At 47.5% G+C, this 26,086-nt stretch overlaps 1 protein-coding gene across 1 annotated transcript; it reads right to left on the bottom strand.

Moving 5' to 3' along the window:
- Positions 1-9,855: 9,855 nt before the first annotated feature.
- CNTN2 (contactin 2) lies at positions 9,856-25,588 on the bottom strand. The gene is made up of 22 exons (XM_009817309.2): positions 25,534-25,588; positions 20,796-20,940; positions 20,345-20,520; positions 19,922-20,017; positions 19,386-19,595; positions 18,692-18,791; positions 18,244-18,419; positions 17,416-17,552; positions 16,751-16,880; positions 15,715-15,865; positions 15,305-15,432; positions 14,758-14,933; positions 14,499-14,619; positions 14,075-14,233; positions 13,783-13,932; positions 12,967-13,037; positions 12,540-12,774; positions 11,982-12,097; positions 11,421-11,607; positions 10,942-11,054; positions 10,685-10,853; positions 9,856-9,965 (listed from the first exon to the last, which is right to left on the bottom strand). The coding sequence occupies exons 1-22, from the start codon at positions 25,586-25,588 to the stop codon at positions 9,856-9,858; spliced, it is 3,111 nt and encodes a 1,036-aa protein (XP_009815611.1).
- Positions 25,589-26,086: the final 498 nt, after the last annotated feature.

The following is a 26,086-nucleotide window of genomic DNA, read 5'->3' as shown; positions in this document are numbered from 1 at the left end:
GACTGCGTGCAAACCCTGCATGCTACCAGTTCCCAGCTGGAGGTTTTTTGTGGTACAAACTTCTGCTGATGGTCCTGAGTATTAGGAAGCAATTAGTATTGTACATACTAAAGCCAGACAGATTGTATGAGGGAGGAAGTCAATTTGCTAATGGCATTAGCGCTTGGAAAGAAGGAGGTAATAACAGAATGGTGAGGCATAGGCAGCTGTTTAAATTGCTGTTAGCTACTGAAGCTTATCTAAATTGAATAACTAGATTGTCTTAACTGCTGGAACTTGAATGGCAGCAAGAAGGAAAACAAACCCCATATGCTGCTTTTGCACGGAGATAGGGCTGTCTGACTCTTCCATCCTCTGCACGTTGATCTGTGTTAATTCTTTTACTTGTTCCTGCAGTAGTCCAACGATCTGCCAGGATACGTGGATCAGGGCAGCTCTGGGGCTGTTGTGTTCTTGTTCCCTCCTTTCCCACTCGCTGCTGCTTCTCATATGCTGCTTTTCCTCTCCCTTTGGCTCATTTATTATCTCATTTACTGCAGACATTCTCTAAGCCTCACACAGCATAAAGGAAGTAACTGGAAATGCGGTAACTTTCTTTAACGACCTTTGGTTTTGTAAAACATCTTTCCTACTCAGGTATTTCAGAGCATTTGACAAAATAGTGACTCTGATTGTGGAAGCAGCAGCTGGGCTGGCGGATCGCACCAGCAATGCAGTCCCCGGCCGTAGTGCTCAGGCTGCTTTGGAGGCTGATTGCAGGACAGGCATTTGCATACCTCCTATAGACATTTTTAGGATGTAAAGAGTGAAATACTTTGCTTATGGCTAAGAAATGCATGTGAATGCATAATTCCTGGCTGCGTAATGCACCCCCCTTCCCAAGGACATCGTCGGATCTCTTAGCACTGTGGTGGGAACCACTTTGCCAATGAACATTTTCCAAGTCCACAGAGTGTTCATTTTGAAAACCAGGGAACTTCAGAGTTCACTCTCCCCTTTCCTTTTGCTGTCCCTTCTCCCAGCACAAACACATTGAGTAGCTATTGATGTTTTGCCTGTGTTCTTCCCTGCATTTTTTCCAGGAAACTGCCACTTTTTGGCAGTCATTTCTGCCACAGAATACTGCATAAATATGTTCATTTGTTGTCTGTCTCCGGTGATGCCGGCTTAGACCTGTGAAACTCATGTACAAAGCAGCGTGTTTTGCTAAAGCATGCTGAGTACTGTGGCTTTAGTTCATGCATCATCTTAGGCTGAGCACAGAAAAGCAAATTCACTATTGCAGCACTAATCCTAAGCAGGAGTGTTTTAGTTAACTCTAAATTAGTGTATGCTGAGTCAGAGGTAGACCATAATAAGGGTTTTTTTGTGCTTAGTCCTGATGATAGTTAATTTGATGCTATGATTTAATTTAATCAGAACCTTTAGACCAGAATTACTTAGCAGCATATAAAATAACTCCGCCCTTTGCTTTGTCTGTTTTGAGGTTTCTTCTTTAGCAAAAGTTTTGTCTTTGGCTTCGGTGGGGGTCAATTAACCAATATTATTGAATATCTACTGAGTGCCAATAAGGGACAAATTCTTTTTAGGCAGTAAAATAAGGTTTTAGAAGTTTTCAAGCATTACATGCTGAGTTCTTTTGAAAATCTGGCTTTCACGGTAGGTAGTAAACCCCCAAAATCATAAGACAGAACCAAATAATAGGAGGATATTATTAAACCAAACCAACTGTAGCACAGATTTGCACAAAGCTTTTAAGATGCTGTCCCTCCGTGTCCCTGACAATATAAGCATTGATTTGGTTTGCACCCTGTTGTCCACAGAGGTAAAAGATCAACTGCCTATTTTTTGAGCAGGATTTTTATGAAAATGCTGAGTATGAAGCATCTTCAGAGTGGTAAGAACCATCTCTCATCTATGTTGGCTTTAAAGATTTACTCACAAAGGTAATTTACTTGTACCTTGATTTGGTCCCAAAAGGAGAGAAGAAAGATCATTTTCAAGCGGTTCCTCTTTCTTGGAGCTTTATCAGTTTCCCAGGAACGAAGAGGCTCTGCTGATGCTACAAGCCTGGTCTGACTTCTCTCTCTGCCCGTCTGCCCCAGGCTTCTGAGTTCATTCCAACCAGCATCTGTCTGTCCCTTGCTTTTCTCTGCCTCTTACATTTAAAAAAGCTGCTCTTGTTTATCTTTCCGAGGCAGAGGGGTCTTTCATTAACCCCTGTCACCAATCCCAGGCTTGTTTGTCTAAACTTGTGTGCTCTTTGTGGAAACTGCCTGTTTCTTCCTGATGCTTTTTTATTTCCAAGGAAGGTCTACTTTTATTTGTCTCTTTACATCTGTTCAGTGAGAGGAGGGCTGGATTGGTGTAAATCCTTTGCTTGCCCTTTTGCTATTTGCAAGTAAAGTGACAGTTGTATAGAAAGCGATTAACGAAACCTCTCTGCGAGTGTCCAGGCTGGGGACCCAGCGAGCAGCACCCGGTGCTGTGTAGGCAGCAAACGTGAGACCCAACAATGTCAGACCTAGAAACCAGAAATCCTTTAAAATGCCTGTGGGGAAGTAATGAGGAGGATGTTTTCTCAGGTGGGGCACAAACTGTTAGCTTCCTTTTAATTCATGAAGCATGTTGGTACCAATTTTAAGGCATTTGTTTGAACTGTCTTTTTCTGTGACTTTAAATGTAGGAGCAGTAAACCAATTCAGCCACCCTCCCCCTCCAGAAAAAAACCCAAACAACTCACACAAATTTGAATCTTATGCAGAAATGCTTTAGGTTTCACAGAAAGTTATCTATTTCCCCATGATATTTATGTGTAAGAAAAATATCTCTCTTGGGACTAGGCCTGCCAAAATATCGTGGCAAGGGCTGTAATCATAGTGGCCACAGCCTTAATGCCTGAAACCTGTGTGGGAGCTGGAAACACACCGATGCTCCTAGATAAACTTGGTTTTTTTGTTCTTAAATGCAGCTGAGCTCTCCTGAGGTTATAGTGGTCAGTGGGTGCTGGCTCTCTGGGACTGGTGGGGACAAGTGATGCCTCACAGCATCCTTCATCCAGTGTCCTCACGGCACGGCTTGCTGGCGTGCTGTCTCCGCAGGGCTTTCCAGTAGGACCCGCCTGTTTCTCAGCCATGAGACATTTGTCTCCTTGATTTATATCATGTGCAGTGTCATTTAATGATGGCTCTTGAGGAAGAAGGAGTGCCCTTGCGGGGGATGAACTGGGGAGGGGTTCATCTCAGTCTTGGCCGTTCCCTGCTGGTTTCTTTAATGATGCTGCCCTCACCTTTACAAAGCCCCTTTGCAGCCTAAATCCCTGAGCTAATTACGGCCCCAGTGATGAGCAGCCTCGCCTGCAGCTCTGCAGAGCATGGGGCAGAGGGGTGGGAGCCTGCCCGGGGTCTGAGCACAGCTGAGCCCGGCCTCTTCGGGCCCTTTGTCAGGTCCGCTTTGCCATCGGCACCTGGAGGCCGGGGACTGGGCAGTGTTACATGACAACCAAATGCACTTTTCACCTCAAGCCGTGGGTGGCTGTAGCCTCTGGGAAGAGGAGGAGCAGCTCCTTCCTTCCGTCCTTCCCTCTGTCCTTCCCCCCGGCTCAGACGGGATCTTGGAAGCACATCTTGCTGCAGCCAGTGCCCCGAGTCCGCCTGTGCACCCCATGGTCAAGCATAATGTTTCTTTTAGGGGCTACATGAAAGTGAATGCATCCAGGATGGGCTGAGGGAAAGAGTTTGGGTGAGACTCCCCATGACCTGGTACTGCTGAGCCCAATTTCTCGTCTGTCCGCTCTCCAGCATGACTGCGTCTGGCTTCACCTCATCTCCAGTGGAGACCCTCAGGCCTGTACCACGTACAGTTGCTCTAGCTGATCTCTTGACATCCTTCCCAAAGGTAGAAGGAAGCCAGTACATTATTTTTTTTTTTTAAGGCCAGAAGGAATGGCTGTGATGAATTAATCTGACATAACATGGATGAGGTGATTTCATGCAGCGCTTCCTGCAATGAAGGAAATTATTTTCTATAATGTAAGTGAACCTTTGCAAGCCTGCTAGCTTGTGGCTGATCTAGTGGATACCTTTCCTGGAAGACTTCCAGTCTTGGTTTAAAGGCTGTGATTGATGATAAAGCGTTTTGGCAAGCTGTTCCAACAATCAGTTACCCTTTCTGCTAATAAGGTGCATGAAATTTTTGACTTTAAGTTTTCTGGCATTACTTCCTAGCCATGGAAATACCAGCCAGAGGGAGCACGTTATATTAACATCTCTAACCAGACCCTCAATACCCGCAATTCATTGCTCCATGGACAGTCTCTCCTCTTTTGGTTAGTTATCACTGTCATGGGATAGAATTGGAGTTTACCGTCTCTTAATTGATTTAGCTTTTGCTGAGGGGTCCAGCTCCGTGCAGATGGGGTCTCGCTGGGCTCCTCGTTTGTGTTAGTACATGCAATTAGCAGTCAGGAAAAATATAGTCCTGGGCCAGGGGGACTCCTGAGCAAGCAAGGTACTAATTGCATTTAAAGCTGGACAGAAGTACTCCAGACCCCAGTAGCTGTCTAAAGTCTCTGAAGATCTTTATTGATGAACTGCGTGCTACTGTAGCCAATAAACCATAATTACAGTAAGTACAGTATGCTTACAATGTTTCCCATTTGGTTTTCTTAAAAACAATAACGTACAACAAAGTTACTGAGAAGAAAACTGCCCTGTTTGTGTGTAGTGAAGTTGGATTAAAACATTCACAGCAGAGGGTTTCTGTGGAGGGGGGATAGCTTTGCAGGTTTAGAGCAGATGGGATTTAGACCCCCCAGGCATTAGCTGAATGTGATGCCTGCGTTATCCAGCTGATTCCTTGGGCAAAGAAAACGAGTGTCTTCTATTCAGGGCACAACACTTAATCTGTCCTGCTGCAAATGTGAGCTATTCCCGATTCAAACTCACACAGCTGAGTGCTGAATTTAGCCCAGACAACCTAAAACCAGAAGCACAGTCTTCAGTCTGCAAGTTCAATAGTATCAGGTAGAAGATTATTTTATGTTAAATGTGAATAAATCAGAACTGTAAAGCTCCTCTCATTTGGGAGTCTTAAAACACTTCACCCTTGTTGCATACTCCTTACAGCACCCTTGTCAGCTTGGGTTTTGCTACTGACAAGTAAGATGGACCCTGTGAAATTAGATGACTTTCCTTAGCGAGCCATTAGAGTGCTGAGAACAAAACCCATGGCACTTAACTCATCCCTGTAAGTTAATCTCGAAAGCAAATGCTCAGAGCGATTAAATGTAAGGGATTCTTAATGAGACAGGAAATTGATTTGCAACTTAATGCAATAGTGTAAAGCCAGTAAAGTCTGTTAAGATGTTGAAATCTAAGTTTTCTCCCCCACCTCTGAACACCTTTCCTTTCAACCCCTGTGCTGCATCTTAGGAAGCTCTGACTGGCTTTGCAGTAGGCTTCTTCCACATTTTTTTTTTCTCCTGTCAGTGGCTCTGGCTAGGCTTTATATATAGTTTTTTTTTTTATAGCCTGGATGAAGTTTTACTAGGTACAAATACTGCATTTGCACGAGCAAATCCTTTCCTGTGGGTCATCTAAGCCCCTGATAACTAAAATGGCAGAATGGACTGCCTAAGGCAAGGCGGTCTTTGTCTTAACATGGCTTGTGTCTATGTGCAAAAACTGAGCTGTCTTGTCTGGAGTGGGGTTTAGGCTATAACCGTCGGAGCCTGAACTTGGCCTTTCTCATCTACCTGTGTTGCAAGTGGAAAATCTTTCCTGTCCCCCTGCCTCCCCAATGTCCCTGTCCTTCACCCGAGGTGTTTCCTTGTGCTTACCTGTAGTGTTTCATAACGTGCCACTATCTTTTCTGCTTTGCAGCCTTAGAGTACCAACAAATTCCCCCCAAATTTCAAAAAAATCTGTGGGGGAGAGACTGCCTGTTTACCATGTGCCTTTTTCAGAATTTCTTTATGCTGATGTTCAGGAAGCATTGATATCAGCTGAGCTGTGGCTGGCCAAGTTAGGTAAGGACTAGGTAGCAAAGACAGCACAGTTACAAGGGCAGGTTTGCCACCAAGGACTCGGGCAGTGACGGATCAGCCGTGCTGATGCCTGTGCTGCCGCGGGGACGCTGCTCTCGGTGCCCGAGCTAGGTCGCTTGAGCCAGCTCTGATACCTTGCGTGAGCTGCAGTCACGCCTTTGACAGTATCTGTGTATTCATACTGCTTTCAAACTGCAAAGAACTTGCAAATGCACAATGACCTGCTTGTGCCTCACTTTTCAGGAAGGGAAACTGAGGCAGAGAGTGGTGAAATAATTGCTTGGAGCTGTAGATGGAGTCAGGGTCAGAGCTGGGATTAGAGCAAGTGGTTGTAAGGTCATTGTGGTTATTACTAGGTCATACCTCTTTGCTCCTGTGTTTAATCCTTAAAATGTTGCAAAAACTCAGCAGTGTTTTGATTTAAAATGCATACTGATGAAACTGTATGTAGTGATGATTTATTTACCTTTTCAAAAAAGAGGCGTAGCTTGAATTCAAATTGAAGATACTTAACTTTAAAGGGGGGATCTACTTGTCACTTGAAGGCTTTAGAAAACACTGTCCCATCAATTTTACAAATTAGAATAGATTCAGCCTACTTGCAATGCAGAGCAGTGCTAACTGGAACATTTGAAATCCAACTCATGTAGTTTTTCACTTGTTATATAAAATGTGCCTGTGATCTAGTTTAGCAAAGAAATGTATGGAAAATGTATTAACCTTCCCAGGGAAATGTTGCAGGTGGCTGCTATTTAAAACCCGGTGTCATTGCAGCATTTAGATACTGTTTTAACCATGCAATAAAGCGTCTTGCTTTCCAACACTGTAAAGTTTAATAAAACGGAGAGAGCCACTAGTGTTACCAGACCCATTAGGAAGCATCCGTTGAGACCAAGTTTCTGTAAGAGACGTTGCATAGCCTGCGTGGTCAGACCTAGGCTGATGCTGAACCTCAGCCCTTGAATTTCGCAGGAGTACCTTGCTTCGCTTTGCTCACTTGTGAGAGTTCATCCAACACCTGTCCATCGAAGCACATTCTTCTGCCCTGGAGGTGTCTAGTGTGCATCTCTTGAGGGGAATTAGCTGTGTCCGCGGGCATGCAGGCATAGCAGCCCCTTGGGAGAGCCGGCGTTTCGGCTGCCCTGGATGGGACTGGTGATGCGCGATGGGGCCAACGCAGCTGGCCTCACGCAGAGTCTGTGCCTGAAACCAGTATGAACCTCGTGACTGCAGCTGGGCTGCGCACCAAGGCAGCTCTCTCCTGCTCAGCGGTTCCTCCCGAGGAGTGCAGCAGGCTTCTTCAGTACGAGGGAATTCTGTTCTGCCCCCCACCCCTGCAGAGCGCTGGCTACTCCGCAGGATCAGACCTGGGGCGCCTCCAGTGTCTGCGTCTCTGTTCGGTGAAGGCTCTGGGCACGTCATTTAACCTTGCTGCTTTTGTTTAGTCCTCTCCTGAATCGGGCCCACGCTTCTGCAGGGCTGCAGTGGGCATCATCCAGCAGTGCTCTGAAGCTCCATAGGTCCAGTTAGTTTATGCCTCCTAAACATTGTCATTGTGGCTACCGCCAGTTCTGCGTATCAATCAGGTAACTGTTGCCCAAGCCCTCAGTTGCTTTGCTTTTGAGCTAACGCTGAATTCCTAATTTTCCTTTCATCCCATCTTCTGTGGGAGAAAGGTTGAAGGCCCAGCAAGATGGAGGTGATAACAAAAATGCTGAATTAACAACATAAAATATTGTGCCAAACAAAGCTTCCAACCATCAATAAAAATATTTTAAAATCTTCAAGAACAAAAATCATACAAAAATATAATTTATATTTAGCTGCTGTCCTTCTGAAAGAGGTGTTTTAACCTGCTAGAGGGACCGAGGGGGTAATTCACGGAGAGCTGCAGAGGGACGCGGAGGAAGCCCAGGACAGGCTCCGGGGGTGATGGTTCCCTGCCTTTGCTGCCTGCCTCGGTTTGCCATGGGTCACTGGGAGCTGCCATAGTCTTTTTTCTACTTTATCCCAGGTGTTATCTGTAATGGAAATAGTGAGGTACCCTTTCTTTTTGCTGCAGCTGTGCTCTAAATGTTCAGACTCTTTCATTAAGTTTATTTTTCTTTGCCTGTTTCTTAAAACATTTCTTTTGTTTGCTAAACACATAGGAGCCCTTCTTCCTCAGCCTGGAGCTTTGCTGTTTGCATCGCATGGTGTGAACCTACCAGTGCATTTACCTTCTGGCTTCTGGGGTAGGCCAGATGCTAAAAAAAATTGTGATGGGATACTATGGATATATACAATAGGCATAACTCCGTGAGGCCAGGGATTTATGCATGTAATCTCTCAAATGCTCGCTAAGGCCTTTGACATGGTAGTTTTAAAATGATTAGCAAGGGCAAGGAATTGGCATCTGGCGTAGAAACTGCATGTCGGTGCCTTGCCGTTGCGCAGTCCTGCAAGTGTAGCCCTTTGTCTGGAACTGAGATCGCTCAGGCCAGCAGTATTGTCCGCTGGGAAGGAGGAATGTACAGGCAGGTAAAGGTCCCTAAAAGTGCGTTTGGGATCTAACCAGCAAACAACGTCAATCAGCTTCTTGTTAATTTTGCACAATTGCTTTACCAGGAGAGATATTTTAATACGCAACATCTATTCCCAACCATTTTAGTTAATGGTGCACCTCAATATCCCTGTACTTCTTTGGGGTATCAGCCCTCCCATTTACATGAGCCGTATGAGCCTTGGGCCTGAAAACCAGGCTGGCTTAGTGGTTGCATCTCAATCTTGCAGTCCCAAGTTGAGGCTGGTGTTTTGGCTGGATGGAACCGTTTGTGCAGGGAGATGAATCTGACTGAGTCCAGATTTTTCTTATTGCCCCAGTGATGGCTTCCTTGAGTCTCCAGTTCTTGGATAAATGATGCAATATTCCTTTTTCTTCCTCCTTTAAGACCCTCTCTCTATTGAAATTGGATATGTTGACATCTCCATTATTAGGCAGAACTGCCTCTCCAAATTAGTGGATACTAGAAAAGTATCTCCTTTTCATTTACCCCTTCTCCTCCCCAAACAAAAAGGAAAGAAGCAAACAGTATAACAAAACCACCCCAAAAGTATGTGGGATATGGATAACATTGAACATTGCAGCTCGCAGCGTAACAGTTGATACAAACAATAGGCTGGGGTTGCAAGTTAACACCAGTGTCATAAAAAAGCTTTTCACAATCTAAACTCTGTGTTCACCCATCTTGAGGATGGGGCAGAGATTAATCTCTCTTGTGGCTTTATCTCCTTGGGCTGGTTGCTGCAGAATTTGGCTCATGTTGGGGGGGGCGGAATCCTGTCCCATAATTTGTTAGAGATGGCTGTGACTGGGATTGGTATGGAACATGCTGATCACTGTGAAATCCTCAGTCCCCGTCCTCCCCTTACCTCCCCCACTCCCAATTCACTGTACGTATTTAAAACAAAAAAAGAAGTCAAGTTAGCAGTCTGGTTATTTTAGTACATGGCTTCATAAGGCAGAAAACCTACTGGATACAGTGTGTGGGGCAGTTGGCTGTCAGAATTCGTGTAGAATTCTTCTTCGTTTTACTCGTTTCTTTAAAAAAATTTTAATCAGTTAAAGACCCATGTCTTGTATGAAAGCTTATATTCTTCCAAAACAAACAAAAAAGCTGTTTCTTCCTCCCTTAAAACAATGTTGTCAAATCCTTTCTCTGTAATGCTGCTGTGGTGCAAACTTGAAGTTGCAGCAGCCAAGTATTGAGTAGTTCCGCACTGGCTCGGGAGGAAGCGTGTCCGGGAGTCCTCTGCTGCGCTGGCCGTCGTCAGAGCTCCAGGTAGCTGATCAGGGCCACCATTACTAGAGAGTTAGTTGTAATAATGACAGCGTGTGGCGCTGGCCTCGTCACAGAGTCTTCCACCATCATACTTGTCCCTGAAAGAAAGGGAGCAGGGAAGGAGCAACCGTCTTGTTGCACAGACACAACCTGATGCCTTGTGGAAAGTCGGGAGGGTTGGTAAAATGCTAGTTCTGGGCTTCTGCATGCTTGTATCGCATTTATCTCTGATGAACCTCCCAGGATTTGAAACAGGAATTTGGAGGTGGGCCCTGAGTACTTACACCCTGAATCAAGGGAACCTGCTGGAATAGGTGTTGGGGCCCCACAAACAGAGTCAGGATTTCACTCTTGGTGAATGTAAGTTGGGCTTGCGTGGGGCCTCAAGAGCTTTAGCTACAAATAAAATAAAGCTGGGTTCAGACTAGACTGAAAGGTTGCTCGGAGTCTGGGGAGAGGTTAGCTGATGGAGGGCTGGAGTGGAATATGTCAGAAGCTCCTTTGAGTGAATAGGACAAGGGAGCCAAAGACCGACTCCAGAGACTCAACCTAAAACACTAGGGTAGGCTGTTCTCCTGCGTTCCTGGAAGGGAGGGTGGGATTTTAGAACATAATAGCATTTCTTGCTATTATGCCATGCCGTGGCCAGGTAGGGGGGAAGGTATGACGAAGTCCTTTGCTTATCAAAGAACAGTGGTAGCAAATGACAGGCAAGTAGCCCTGCAAATTAACCCCTCTCTCCGAGCTCATTTTCCAGTGGCCTGTGAAGCACCCTGTAAATGAGCATTTGTGCATGCTGTCAGAGGAGCGTACGTACCACTGTTTCGGAGGATGTGAACTTCTGCTGGGATTCCATCTCCTCCAGGGCCCGTCACCCTGATCTGTACAAAGGCGTGAGTGAAGTCTTCAGGGACGGGGATGTCGATCCGGCTCTTGCTGGCCAGGTATAGTGTGGGAGCAGAGTGGGAATCCTGCCTGTAAAGCATCTGTTGGAAGAGGCTAGTCTGAGTTTATGTTCACTGTGATTTCCTTAGGGTGACTTAGAAGAGAAGGCCAGCTACATGCTGCCTGTACCTTGTACCCCGTAACTGCAGACTCATCTGCCTTCGCCACCACTGGGTCCCACTTGATGCTGACTGTAGACCCAGAAAAAGTCCAGGAGATGTTGCCAGGTGGCCTCTTTGGTGCTAAGAGATACAAAACAAGACAGAGATTCAGTAAGTCAGGGACCGATGAGAAGGTTGTGCTGGTTACAACTGTCTCCTGAGACTCTACGGCTAGTCGACAGGGCTGGTGGCACCACTATGATTGGTTTAAAGGGAAGTATCCCAGCAAACATTACTCTGAGCGCAGATCTTTTTAGATAAGTGATATGCAGATGACAAGACTGATCTGAGGAAATTCAGGGAACTGGTTTATAGACTACTTAAAATGGTGGTAGAGCACCAAGATAAAAAAGCTGATCAGTTAGCTGATCATTGGGGATCCTCTGGAGGAAGCAGCAGCCCCAGGGAGTACAACGTGCAAAACAGAGGTGGTCAGGGCTCACTCACGTGGCTTTGTTGTCGTGACGTTGGTAGAGGGACTGGGGGGGCCGGTTCCAGCCCGGTTGTAAGCTCTGACTGATACGTGGTATTTCGTGTTGGGGTTTAGGCCTGTTACATGAGCCGATGTGACCAGCCCCGCTGTTCTCACTCTGTCAGCTGCCTCTTCTTTATCACCATCCTTCCAGTACCGGATCTGAAGAGAAAAGGGTATGATGGATTTAATAAGGATAGAAGCATCTGCAAATACCAGACTCAGTCCATCCACAGCCAGTGCTGGAGAGCCTTTGGTATTTGTTTCTATGCATTTTGCTTAGTATGTACCCAAGAATAAGATTGCAGCCTGTGTGGAAAGGCAAGCAGAAAAAAAAAGGATTTTTTTCTCTTAGTAATCTCTCTTGTGAGCAGTAGTACTGGTCCCCTTAGAGCCTCGTACTGTCCATTAATTATCATCCATCTTTGGAAACAAAATGCTGTTTCCTTTCACCTCACTTAGCCCGGGGGGAATTTTCTTTGGTGGGCTCTTGGATCTCAGTTTCAGTGTCTCTCATTCCCATTGCAGGCTCATACCTCATAGCCCAAAAGCACTCCAGTCATGTCTCCCTGCTCAATGGGCTCCCAGGACACATCCATTTCTGAGGACAGAACAGCCTTGGCCATAACTCTGAAAGGAGCCACTTTCGGTTCTGAAAAAGACAACAAAAGGGAATAAAATCCTTTTCCTCGCTCTGGGCAGCATAATCACCATACTGAAACGAAGGGCTCTCCTGCAGCACTGTTACCATGCAGCCAGACAGCTGGTATTATGTGTACGGAGCAAAGCAAGGGGAAGGGATTTAGGGACTTAGCCGGACAAGCAGGGCCACAGCTGTGTGCTGTGGGGATCTGTGTCTGCTCTGAAGCTCTGCGTGTACAGTCACTGCTGGGCTTAGGGAAACATCTCTCTGTGTATTTGAAGTAGAAGATAAATGTTATGCTGAAATCACCATCAGCTGCTCTTTGAGTAAAAGAAACCTCTCCTATCATCGAGCTCCCAGACAGACACAGCTCTGCAGGGAGCTGGTTGAGGACACGTTGGTTGGTTGGACAAAGCACAGTGAATTCAGAGTCTCTGCAGTCCCTCTTTACCTTCTTCTGCAGAGTACACGATAGCAGTGAGGCTCTCTGGTCCCTCTCCTTTCCTATTGTATGCTTTGATCTTCACTTCGAAGGGGGTGTAGGGACCGATGCTCTCGTTGCGGTAGACGTAATGCAGCGATTCTGCATGCGGCACCCTTGCTGTCAGCCACCCCTGGGTGCCTTTCTTGCGAAACGACAAGATGTAGCCAAAGCCGTCTCCATTCTGATAGTCCCGCAGCGTTGGCTGTGAGGGGGGTGGAAAGAGAGAGGAGCCTTGGTCCGTTCAAACGAGCAAGATTTTGGATTGAGCACAGTGTTTGGCTCAACCGCATATCAAAATTGTAATTGCAGTACTGATTTCCCAAAAGAAATGGCACGTGCTCCTCCCTCTGGCCCTCTCCCAGCATCCATGGCTGGTGCCGTGCTGCTGACTTACCGTCCAGTTGATGATCAGCTCGTTGGGAGCCCCTCCGCCTCCGCTGAGCCCAGATGGTGCCACAGTAGGTGCTGTCGGGTCCCCGAACAAAAGCAGACAGCACAGGTTGGGTTAAGGAAACAATAGTGATGAAGATGAGCACAGACACCGCATGGTCTGGAAGTAGCCAGGCTTTGACAGCTCGTATGAAAGTGCTCGTCTGTATATTTTCAGCCATGAGTATTTCAGACGTTTGTGAAAATCGGGTCTAGAATACTGGCTAGTGCCTGATGAGCTTATTTGGAGGCAGCATGTCTCCGAGGAGACAAGAATCAAACTCAAAAGCAGGGATACACAGGAGAGCTTTTATTAGAAGGGAGTTAATATGCATTTGGTATGTTGAGAGCAGTTATCCTGCTGTTCTTTCATTCCTTCTGCTTGCATGTTCAAGCAGCAGAAGATAGAATGAACATGCACAGCCATTTGCTGGGAAGTTTATCTTGTCTCTGCAGAATTGTGCTTTGTGATGTAATAGGGCTCTTTCCCCTTTCTAAACATTACTGCCCAGAAGGTACAGGATTTGAAGCTAGGATTTATAATGGTTTAATATATTGTATTTAAGCTGGTGAAGTTAGCTGCCAGCTCTGGTACTGCTTTGTCTTTGACGCGTAAATGGGCAAAGAGGCAGAAAATTTTGTGACGGCATCACCTCTGGGAACACTGGAGATGACTAACTGTTTGGGTCCAAGGCATGCTGCAATCCAGCCTTCCCCCTCCAGCACGTAGGGACAGGTACCTCTGATTCCCCTTTCTACCTCTGAACGTATCTGCACATACCTGCTTCTTTGGTACGGATTTTGCTGGAGGGTAAACTTGGCTCCCCAACTCCAAGAATGTTACTTGCTAAGACCCGAAACTCATAATCCATCCAAGGAATGAGGTTCACCACCTGGGCTGTCTCTGCGTTGCCTTCAATATTTACAGGATCTATATAATCCAATAACATGAGAGGAGAACAAATAGAGCGAGTGGCAGCCAGCGTACGAGCACAGTGCAAGAACTTGTCAGCGAGCTGGTGCCCCGCAGTCAGCACGGGCCATGCCACCGCCGCTGCCCTCAAGACACTTACTGGTACGCATTTGCTTCCATTTGCTGGAGAGGAGGGTCCGCGCCTCGATGATGTACCTGGCAATAGGGCTGTGGTTGTCAAAGCCACGGCTCCAGCTCAGCTGGACGGTGGTGTCACTGATGTCTCTCACCACCACGCCTCCGGGGGGGCCTGGAGGTCCTGGGATGATGGGAGACAGATGGACATGTTACTAAGATGAAAGGTTTGGAGGCTTATTGCTCTTTATATTGTGCAAGTCGTAAATTAAAATCAGGCCTTTCTGTTCTGGAGGCTGGGAAGCCTCACCTTCAGTTTTGGTCTCCAGAAAAGCTCATGAGCCTATCCCATCCACTTCAAACGTTAGAGGGTGACGTGATCCCTTGCAAGGACCATGCCTTTGCTTTGGGCTTGTAAGGAGCAGGGGACATTACGACAGAGAAATTACCTCTGACAGTCAGTGTGGCTGACTCCGAAGCACTGTCCACAACTGTCTGGGCTGTACACGTGTACCGCCCCGAGTGCTTCAGCTGGGTGTTGAAGATGCTGAGGTCCCCAATAGCTTCCTTCTGCGTGGGGAAGAGAAAAGACAGCGGGGAGAGCATTTGAACACGCCTGATCACAATCCAGCATTCAACGTGCAAACAAAGAGGCTGTTATTAGTTTTCTGTCCTTTTTGATGGTAGATAATTGCCCTTTCTACTCACCACACTGGCTCGCCGGTAGTGCCCCTCAGACTTGTCAAAGTCAATGGGGAAATCATCTAGTGACCAGGTGAAGGTTAGGTCCATAGTTGGATCGTGGGATGCGTGACATTGTAGGGTAAGGTTTTCACCTACATTGATATCAGCACTAGATGGTGCCAATGTGATTTTGGTGGCATCTGCAGAGAAAGAGCAGGGAGGGCTGTTGGCTGCAAATGTCCATGTACCAGATGTATATTACTGCTGCAGAGCATCCAAACCAACTAACACTTTCCAACTTGTCATCCCTCTCTAATAGCTGTAGTTTTACAGGAGGAAGATGAGGGATTACAGTGGTTAGAAAATGGAAATGCTTTTCTCAAGGACCAGTGGTAGGTAGGTATGATTTGGTGGGTCAGGCAGAAGATTTGCTGCTCCACAGGCTGAAATGTCTTTGATTCCCTGAGTATTGCCTTGATTTTGGGAGCACGAGGAGAGGAGAAATATCACATTATGGCATTCTTAGACATTTCTTGCTTGATTGACCCCAAATCAAAGCAAACATCTCTACCTCGAACAGAGAGGATTCCAGTACTGTTGGCTTTGCCCATGAAATTCTCAGCAAAGCAGGTATACTTTCCCTCATCGGATTTGCTGATATTCTGGAGGATCAAGGTGCCGTCTGTGGTAATAGTCACCCTGGAAAGGACGAAGAACCATACAAAAGGGAGGTTAAAATGCCTGTTCACTCTGTACACCTGACAATTTCCAGCACTTGCTGATTTCAGAGAAATTGGTGATAAAGACAGGACTGCAAAATATTATGTAGAAGTTTTCTAAAGAAGAAATGAGAGGAATAATGAAGTGCTTGTGTTCAGGGTTGTAGCAGCACACTTGGGTCATCAAGTCCAGTCTTCTGGCAAGAAAAAAAATGTGATTTTAGCTATGATTTCTAGGTAGAAGCTGACTCTGTGCTGCTACCTGCTACTGTTGATCAGAAGTTCAGTCCCTTTGGTCCAGAGCACAGTGGCTTTTGGTGCTGCCCTTGGTTGACATGGGATGATGACCTTCCCACTTCGGGCTGCAGGTATCAGTCGCTTCACTGGGTTTAGTCTAAAATCTGGTGCTAAGGCTACAGGGGGAAAAAAGAGGATTAAGAAATGATTAGAAAACCCTGCTACGTGAGCATTTTAACTGCTGCCTAACTAGGTATTGATTTGTTGTTAGGTGACTCGGTAACAGAAGCATGGCAATATCTGGTGAGCAAGATGGAGTGATTCCACTGCTGCCGGGTGGTTTCTAACGCCTGCCAAGGCAGGTGTTATGTGACACACGTGTCATACGTAGCAATGGGATATGACCCTAACAAGTGCAAGGTCTTTGAGAGACACAAGAACAGCTGCTTTCGAAAATGTAGAGGATATTCTCTTCAATATCCTGATCAAAGTCACCAATGCAGACATCCAGCTTGCCTAAAACTCCTCCTGGAATTGCAGAGATAGAATTGGGTTTTATCTGTTGCCCTCACGCATTGCAGTGTGTTAATGTTGAACAGTTGATGCTTAGGGCCTTTAATTTGTCTCTGACATCTACTGACCACGAGGAGATAAGCTTTTAGACTAATGTGGAACAAGTTTGGCATCAGTCCAGTTCCAGTCACCATCCATCAAAGCTGGCTGAATGGGTACTGAACTCTTTTCTTTGACCTCTTTCCTCCAAAAAAGAGGAAGGCTGTGTAGTGGAAGAGAGCTTGTGCTGCTGCTGTTTGTCCTGTACACTTTCTGTAGCTAAACAGATGTCCTTGTTCTCTTTCAGCATTACTGAATTTACACAAGATTTAAATTTTATAGGGTTGTAGAGTGTCTTGTTGAACCAGTAACTATATTTCAATGGCGAGTGAAGCAGTTTTTGTCTGCTTTTATCTTACTCTGAGATCGCAAGCATAGGATATTAGGAAGAGATCTAAAATGCTTCAGTGTCCCATTGAAACCCAGAGCACTGGGAAATGAGAAATTACCTTGCACTGTTAATTCAGCACTTGCATATACTGTGCCATGCTTGTTCTCAGCCACACACTGATACATGCCAGAGTCCTCCAGGACTAGCTTGGAAAATCTCAGCTCTCCACCGCTCACTTCGATGCGGTTCTGTGCAAACAAGAGGATGAACCCATTAGATGAGAAAAACAAAAATGGAACTCAAGCCTCGTGTGTTCAGGGTTGAGTTTCATTACAGACTCTTATGCCACTTTGAAGCCAGCCTGGTTTTCCACGAGGGAAAACGCAGGCCATTTTTCCTGTGTGTCCAGTCACTACCCCACATCCCTGTGCTCTGTTCGCTGAGACTTCTGAGTGCCTGAGCAGCAACGTGCAGGTCATACAGAGGCAGGTACAAGGTGCTATTTATCCGCCCCAGTGACTGGCTATGAGTTCCTGTAGTTGCATGAAGCAGTGGCTGGGATGGCAGTGACGGGAGAAGGAACTTGCTGTCGGTAAGGACTGTGGCATTGCTTTGCAGCCTCATGGGGGCACATGGAATAGGGATGCGGGGTGACAAAACGGGGTTGAGATGCATTTGCAGTGAGGCGGGAGAGGGTCTAAGTCTGGAGTAGCAGGTTCAGTACTGCAAGTTCTGGTGTGCACTGGCTGAGCTGCTCTCGCTGTCGGACCTGCGCGGTGGTACCTGGGAGGTCAGCGGCTGCCCGTCCCGAAGCCATCGGACTGCGGGCCTGGGTTTGCCAGCAGCCGCGCAGCTCCAGCGCAGGTCAGACCCGATGTCGGCTTCTGTGTCTGTGATCACCTTCAGCCACTCTGGCTGAGCTGCAAAGGAGCAAGAGAGGTGGCAGAGCCAAGAAGATCAGATGAGAGGTTTGTTGTGCCAGGCAGGCAGAAGGATGCTCATTGTGTCATCTCTGCTGGCAGATTTATTTATCACAGCGTGTTTCACCATAGTAACAGCCTTTGCCTTTTGTGCAGCGATGCAAGGCTGAGTCCTTTATGGGTCTGGCTGCAGCTGTGCACGTGGACTGCAAAAAACTATGGCAGAATCCAGATCTGAGGGAAGAACACTATGCTTTCTCTTCTTAAGAATAAACGCAGTCGTTCCTGAGCTTCAGGAAAGACTGGGTTCAGACTAAGATAACCAGGTTAAGTTTTGTAACTTGACTAGATCTGATTGATAGCTCCAAGCATTAACCCTTGTGGAAGTACCCCAGGCTTGGAGAGGAACTTGGTTGAGAGCCAAGTTTGATTTTTACCACTATGCTTTCTTCCCTGGTTACCTCATTTTTGCTAGAATTATTTTAGAGCAAGTTAGGAGGTCTCTCTCTACTTGCCATAGCCTAAACACATCCACTGAGGAAGGATATCAGTGATGTCTGCAGGTCTTTGTTAGGGCTTTGCAGTAGGTTTAATTGGGGCTGAGATCAGGGGTGGGGTTTTTACTCCCAAAGGCTCCGTCCGTTGCCTGGGGCATCTTGCACTGGCAAGGCACAGTGTTTAAATGTGTTACCTTGAATGATGATGCGGCCCTGGTAGGTGTCTCTCCCTTTGGTGTTTTCAGCCTCACACTCATAAGTGCCTTCATCCTCAAAGCCAACATCCTGGATCTGCAAGAGGGGCTCACTGCCGATCCACTTGGAGGACTGCGAACCGTCCAGCTTCCTCCACTTTATTCGAGGAACAGGGCTGTGTAAAAGTATACCTGGTGAAGGCCAGCTCTCAGGGACCCCATGCTGCATCACAGCGTAGTGTAACTCAATGCCCATTTAGCCACCCAGGTCCCATCCCAGCTGGGCCTTGGCCAGCAGGACAGATGGCTTTAGCCAATTCCTCCCTCCTGCTATTCCCCCTCCATCTCTGGTCTACAGTAGACTCGCTGAAGAGAGGGGTTGTGAAAGTCGCAGGTTCTGCAATGCCCTCCCCGTCCCGAGCCTGAGCGACACCGATGCTGCACTCACTTTCCAAAGGCAAAACACTCCAAAGTCACCATCTGCCCAGCCAGAGCGTAGGTGTCTGCAGGAAACCTGGCTTTTATGCTGGGTGCATACTGCCTGGCATCTGTTAAAAGGAAGGCATTGTTGAGGAGTTCTGGATGACTTTAAAATGGCACACGTGAGGTCTTAAAGGGCAGAGGTACTCGCAAGCTTACGCTACTTTCCAAAACCTTTGTGTGTTTGGATAGGACAGCAGAGGCTACGTTTCTTTTTTTTTATAAAACAGCTCTTACTAAAGTCCCTAAAAATCTCTTCACAACATCTTAGGACTATTTCTCCTTAATTTCCTACTTCCTTAACTCTCTTTGCCCTGCCCAAGAAGTATCTTTAGCTGCACCTCTGCAAGGTCACCAAAGGCAGAGGAGAGTAGTTTCAGGGGCACGTGAGCCTGCATAGGCTGCACCTCGTGCCCTGTCTCTTTTACAAAAAGAGAAGCCCCGTGGATGGGGTTTGTAGCTGCACAAGCAGCGAAGCCTGGAGAGAGGGCTGCTTCCCCCAGGTTCCAGCCAATTAATATTTTTGTAAGCTCTTAAGCTCCCCTGAGAGGCTGGTGAGCGATTTGTGCACTGCTGGAGTCCTGGGGAGCCCGAGTGCTTTGCAGCGGCTTGTTAATCTTGCATTTTGCCCGGTCCCCTTATGATAATCCAAGAGCACTGACCCTCTGCGGCGAGGCTGAGCCGGGAGAACTTGCTGAAAACACTCTTGGTGATGAAGTCGATGTGGCTGGTGGCAAAGCATGAGTAGTTCCCCAGGTCGGAAGCCTCTGTCTTGGCAATGTAAAGGTTTCCTGTGGTCTGAGAGACGAAACGCCTTCCATCGGCTGGGATAAAATTGGGAAACTCATTCAGGAGCCATCGATAGGATAAGCCTATGGGGAAAAGAAAAAGGAACAAACTGCACAAGTTGTGTGTGTCCTCCCCGGTGGGACTAAATCCAGCAGGCTGTCTTCTAGACCAGTCTAAGCTGAAGCTGGTCCTTGGATAGTACTTGTTTTCTCTACATGCTAAGTCCTATCTCTGTTTTGTTGCTTTACAGATCCTGAATTAAAACCAAATTTGTTTCCCTAAAATTCCCAAAGAAAAGCAAGGAGAGATTCACACGTCTGGGAATCCCTTGCTCTGTTGCATCTCTTCACCCAGCAGCAGTAGTGCTGCTAATCCCTGCTAGTGGCGATGCTGAAATGTAAACCCTTACCTGGGTAATGGGGAGGAGGGCTGCAGGCGAACATCACTCCCCAGCCTTCTGTAATCTTCACGGGGTCTCGCTCTTCTGCGGAGAATTCCTGCAAAACTAAACATGCAAAGTGAAGCCTGTCTGTAGATGAAGAAAACAGTGGAGGAATTAATGTATTTTATCCCCCCCTCCACAGGCTGGCCTTTTGGGTGGTTGTGCAGAGGGAGATCCAAAAATATTACTGACTTTCTCCGTAGTGCATCAAGTTTCTACTGCACCTCCATGTTAATGGAAAGTGCCAGGGGATTTCTCCAAGTGATGATGTTGGGTACCACGCACCGGAGAGCTTCTCTCCAACCTTTGCTAACGCAAGCGGGGGGGGGCTCAGTTTACCCCCAGCATAATTGTGGCTGCATTTCATTTACCTTGTGGAGACAAACTTACAGCCAAAGCGGAGGGAGGCTTCCCTGCTGACGACTGTGCCCCTGGAATTAGATGCCACGCATTGGTAGGAGCCAGCATCCTTGGCTTTCACTGGGTTGCTTATCACTAGGTCGCCTGCAACCAGCCTGTAACGGGAATCTGGCTCCATCTTTATCTCTGTGCCATTCATCTTCCACCTGTCAAAAGCATGAGTAAAGAGGTGAGAGAGGTAAATACTCATTGCAACTGCGTGGTGCCTTGTAGGAGGCTGTGCTTGGTTTTTTTTCCAGCTGTGGGATTTGTGTTAGATTTATGTCTTGTCCATGACCTGGGTGGGATTGTACATCACATGTAGACGAGGAGGCTGATTCTCATGTTGGTGATTTTCTTTATATAAAAGTGGAGAACGGAAAGCAAAATTCTTGATAGTTGTGTTCCAGTCCTGGTACAGAGGGAGAGCAGGTGAGCTCACCTGTAGGTCGCAGGAGGACTGGCTCTTGCTCGGCAAGCCAGCGTGACTTTCTCTTCTGCTGAGCCTTCGGGGAAGAGGATGTGGACAGGTTGCTCTTCAAACACTGGCCCATAGTTCCTTGTGCTACTCTGGGCTTGGCACCAAACTGCAAGAGAGGGAAAACCTGCTCAGCTCAATTTAGGTGTTTCTAAAAATTCTCATTTTTAGTTTTGTAGGGTGTCCCTGGCAGCATCAGAACTGCATCTAGAATAAAAGAAGGAGCAACATGAAAATCACAACCCGTCTGTCACCACAGCCCAGCCCCAACCATGGCTTTGGGCAGATGGCGTGCGTTTCCCACTGAGCATCTTGCACCATCTCTGCCGTGCCAGAGGGACCAGACGTGCTTGAAGACAGGCAGATGAAGGAGTACTGACACACGCCTCTCGGAAAGCCACGCACAGACAAGACTGGAGCTGGGAACCCCTGGATGCCCTCCTTGTCCTTGGCAGTGAGGACGTGCTGGTTCCTCCTCTGTCTGTACAAACTTCGGCTGGTTGGTTCCTCCTAAGTCCTCTCCAGGGCAAGGGTGGAGAGAGGAGAACCTGGATCCTCGCAATAAGTTCTCAGCTCTGCCACTGCCTCCCCGCACATGCCTGGCAGATCCCCCCCATCCCTGCGTCTGCAGCATCATCAGCTCTTGGCAGCTCAAACCTGCTGCTTGCTGGTGTGCAAACCAATGCTGCAGGTATCAGTTCTACTTCTGAACTAACAGGATGAGCTTGAAGCTTCCTCTGTAGTGTCAGAGGAATCAACACGGGTTTGATTCTGATCTTGCTGTCATGAGTATGGCTCAGGCGTAGGCACAAGAGGAACATAAGAACCTGCCTGTCTTCTCCTGCGCTGTGCCTGGGCCACCCTTTGGCGTGGTGATGATGTTTCACTGGGAAGTGCCAGCTGTCCGCAGTGAGCGACTCTGTGTCTCAGATAAATGGCAAATGCTAGCAGACCCCCTTCCGCACAGCCTTTATGGAAATGGCAGTGCAAGTAAGTCAGAACAAAACAGAAGCTGCCTGGAAATCTCGGAACTGCAGAAGTGTCTAGTGGGATAACGATGGCCAGCAAGTCTGTTCTCTCCCTGGCACCCTAAGAAATGCCTGTCCCTTAGCAGGGATGGGGCCACCTCAAGGCAGCGTGCTCCCAGCACAGTCCCCCTCTGCCTCTGCAGTGATAAGCTCGGAGATGCTTAGCTAGCCCCAGGATCCTTCTGTGCTTTGTAATTGAATTAATAACTGTCTTAAAACTGCCATGCCAACCAGCAATCTGTTTCCTTCCCTACAGTACACAGCATGGTCACTAGTTAAATTAAGTGACTCCAGTAAGTGTGATGTTTTATGCAAGAGTAACTTCCAGCAGGGAATGGCCAGCTCAGCTCTCTTGGGCTGGGGGGAAGCAGCCCTTTACCTGTAGCTCCTGGGGTTCGTCTCATGTTCCGGCTGCTCTTGCATGTGGAGATGAGGGCGAGATGGGAGAGGGGCTCCACTAATTGGCTCAGTGGGTTCAGAGCAGCTGTCGGCTGCTCCTTGTGTCCGAGCATCAGCCAATTACCCCGGCCCTCGGCTCCGGCAGCGGGGATGTGCTGCTGCAAGGGAGCCCCATGCAGGCAGGAGCCGCATGGTCCCTGGTGTCACACAGGGGAGAGGGACTGTAGCCTGGGTCTGACACTTTGGAATAAGAGAACAGCAGCGTTTTGAGGGTTATATTCCCTCCAAGTCGGTGTAGGTGCCATTTTCCTTCTAGAATAGTTATATTCACAAAGGAGAAGCTTGTGTAAGCTGGAAATCTTCTCTTGGGTCAGCAACGGCTGTGCTGAGTAAGTCTCAGCTGGAAATAACTCTGCTGAACAGCAGGTGAAATAATCATGAGTTAATGGAGAATTAATATGAAAGTAGTGTATTAATTGTGTTCTGATAGATGGTAGTGAATGGATTAAGGTTTAACAGCTTTACATTTTGAGATTAATAGGTAGCATATGGTAAATAATTTCTATTTATTTAACAAATAAAATATATATTATTAACACTCACATACATGCCTTTTCTCATGGGATCCTCCTTCCCAATCAAGCCAAATTACGCTAATCATCCCTTCTGATTCCACCCAGAGCCTGCACCCCGTTGCTGTCCGCTGCTGTCCCTTCTTCTCTGCCAAGGTTATGGACTACAACTGTCAGGAATTGATTTTCTTTAATGTAATCAATGCCAGAAGTTCAGATGCGTTTTTATCTACAGTTCCAAGGTGTCTGGTTGGTGTTGGGGGTGAAATGCCTGGATCTCACTCATTAAGCGAATCAACTGTTAGATTAAAGTAATAATTGAACAGTGAGAATTCCAGGATATGGTTAGAACTAAGAACTGAGAGCAAAGCAGGGTCGTCAATCTCGGTACCTCTGAGACTGATTGTCTGGGCTACTTCTGTCACCCCAGAACTCTCATTTATAATGTTACCAAAACAGGTACCTCCCTTGGGCTCTTATTATTCGGGTAGTGGGGAGAAGACAAACACAAAATACAGGTCTTCAAGCCTGCAAGCCAAATTTGCAAGAAGCAGCGTGATGGGTTCAGAATTGGGCGTGCCTTATGCAGCCCCACTTTCTGTGTTAAAATCCAGCTAGGTGAGCAGAAATTATGTTAAATATGCTGCTACGTCTGGCTAAACCAACATTTATTATTGGAAAAAATAATTATTAACACCAAAATAAATAGGAAAAGGTGAAAATGGAACATCTGAACATTAAGATTTGGAAAAAGAGCTGCAGAAACACTTGTACATTTCAGACAGCGCTCCAAGAGTGGCTTGTGCTGTTGTTTGGGAGAGAAAAATACCGTATCATGAAATACACCACCAAGGACATAGCAGTCTGTGAGTATAAAAAAATCCCAAACTGGAGACCAGATATTGCTGGAATAGACAAAACTCAAACCTTATCTCCTTTGCCAGGGAGGTGACTGCCAGTGCCTCCCCCGTGCAGTGGCGCTGGCCCATTTCTGGCTTTTGTATTATTATGAGTATTTGGAATATGCTGAAAGTCAGACCTGGAAAGCCCAGGTGTCCAGGAGGCTGAACGCTTTCCCTTTGTGCTGAGTTCCGCACTAGCTTTGGAGACCAGGAAATGATAAATGCCTCAGTTGAACATTTTCTAAGATGTGTTCCAGTTTACGAGGACATCAGCAGCAATCCTTTTATTGAGCACAGGCAGCATAGCCATAGCTCCGGAGCACTGACCACAGCCTGAAGCCTTGGCACATGAGGGATATGGGCAATTAATTGGTTTTATAGGAAATCTGAACACACACACACACACACACACACACATGTGCACAAAATCAAAGCGGTTATTTTTAAAGAGCAGCTCTCTGAGGAGCAGAGAGTTATTTTTAATGAGACGCTTTCTGAGGAACAAAGGGACAGCGCTTTGGCTAGCCTTAGATTTCAGGATTTTCTATGGCTTTTACTGAATGAAGAAAGGTCCAGAGAGATTTTTAGACTTTCGTGACAGCCTTGTTCATTAGAGAATCATCTCTGCGCACTTCATGAGCTTTAAACCTTTACGTATCGCTGGGAAGTCATCCTTTCGGTGATACGGCTGAGGGAGGGGTGACATTGCCAGCCCGGCTTCCCAGGGCTGGAGCTGACAGCTCAGACCTGGAGGCTTTGGGTCTTCACCCACTCTGGAGTGTTTCCTTAAACCTCATCTATAGTTGGCATTATTTTGTCCCTGGTCCCTCGCTCGTGTTTGCAGTGAGGATTTCTCTCCGTCCCAGCTGGCTCCTGAGATCCATTGCATCATCAGCCAAAGGTCAAGAGAAAATAACCCTCCCAGGCTTTACAGTGAGTCATTTTTTGTGGGCTCAGCTTGGATGGGGAGCAAGTTGCACGAACTCAGCTGGTTAATGGGAGAGCCCGACTCCATCTTGCTGCCTCTACCAGATTTGGGTCAGACCAATTTCCAAACAGGCTAATTGCCTCCCGATCTAGGGCAGCCACCCCTCCCTCTGCCTCCTCGGGGATCCAGAGAACATTAAAAGGTAATTAGATATTTATAAGGACAGGCGAGCAGTCTCTGCCTGGGATGATGAATTAGCTTGAAGACATTATCTAATTCTCAGTTGTCTGAAATGAAATGTCTCCCTGCTGAAAAGGGACCTTCCGAGTGCAGCCTGAGACTCCCTGAGATCCAGAAACGGTCCCCGATGAATGGGGGAACCTTTGCGGTCAGGGTATGGCCGAAAAGGCAGCCCGAGAAAAACCGGGAGGCAAAGTGGCTTCGCCATGAGCGAGTCGTGCCGGCAGGAGGAAATTCCTCCTTGTGCCGAGGCCAGGACGAGCCTGGGCAGCCCGGGCTGCAGAGGAGCCCTGGTCCTGCCAGGGCTTTGCCTGAGGATCTGCATCTCCTGCGTTTCACCTCAGTTTGTATTTAGAAAGGGGGAGACTCGTGTGTCAACTATTCCTGGCCTCTTTCTTGAACGGTATAAAGAGAGGTTGAGCCTAGGCACATCCCCTGATTGCACAAACCACTCAGGAGAATCGGGCTTCAGCGTCGCTGCAGCCGCAAAAGCCCTGTGCAGAGCACGGAGGGGTGCGTCCCGGGCGAGCAACGCAACACGTGCATCGCATGCCCCGGGCAATATCCCGCTTGGCACCTCCGACAGCCCCTCTCGGAAACCTGCGGGCCGGAGAGGCGAGGGGCTGCTCTTACCCAGAAAGGTGACGACAGCTAGGGATGTGCGGACAAATCCAGCGGTGCCTCCCATCCTGCGCCTCCGGCCGGGTTACAGCCTCCGCGGCTGAGCCTCTGCGGGTGAGTGGGGACAGCAGCCCTGCGAAAGTCAGAGAAAGGAGTTAGTTATCTGCAGCGTTTCTGTGGCTCTGCTCGGGGACCCAGTGTCACTCGGGAGCAAACGGCCAGCTGCCCGGAGAGGGACACGCAGGGGTTTGAAGGAGCTTTTTCTCTTTCTGACATGACAGATCTGTTTGGGAAATTGTTGTTCCTCCTCCCTTACTATCTGCTATTCTTCCTCCCTCCTCCAAAAATAATGCTTCCTTCCTAGCATTTTTTATTAGCAAAACGCAAAGCTAGAAGCACACAGGATATTGGTAGGGGGGAAGGAGGAAGAAATAATTTGTTATTTTGTGAAAAAGGCGTCTTTAACTCGTCAGCGACTGTCTTTGGGTGTTGTGCCAGCCCTGAGCCTCTTGTTCTGGAGAGGCTGGGGGGACCCAGCTCGTCACCGTGCACTGCGCCCCAGCTG

The sequence above is a fragment of the Gavia stellata genome, chromosome 30, assembly GCF_030936135.1.
Source record: "Gavia stellata isolate bGavSte3 chromosome 30, bGavSte3.hap2, whole genome shotgun sequence".
Classification (NCBI taxonomy): domain Eukaryota; kingdom Metazoa; phylum Chordata; class Aves; order Gaviiformes; family Gaviidae; genus Gavia; species Gavia stellata.
The sequence above is the reverse complement of the archived record's forward strand: the minus strand, read 5'-3'. Positions and strand labels throughout refer to the sequence as shown.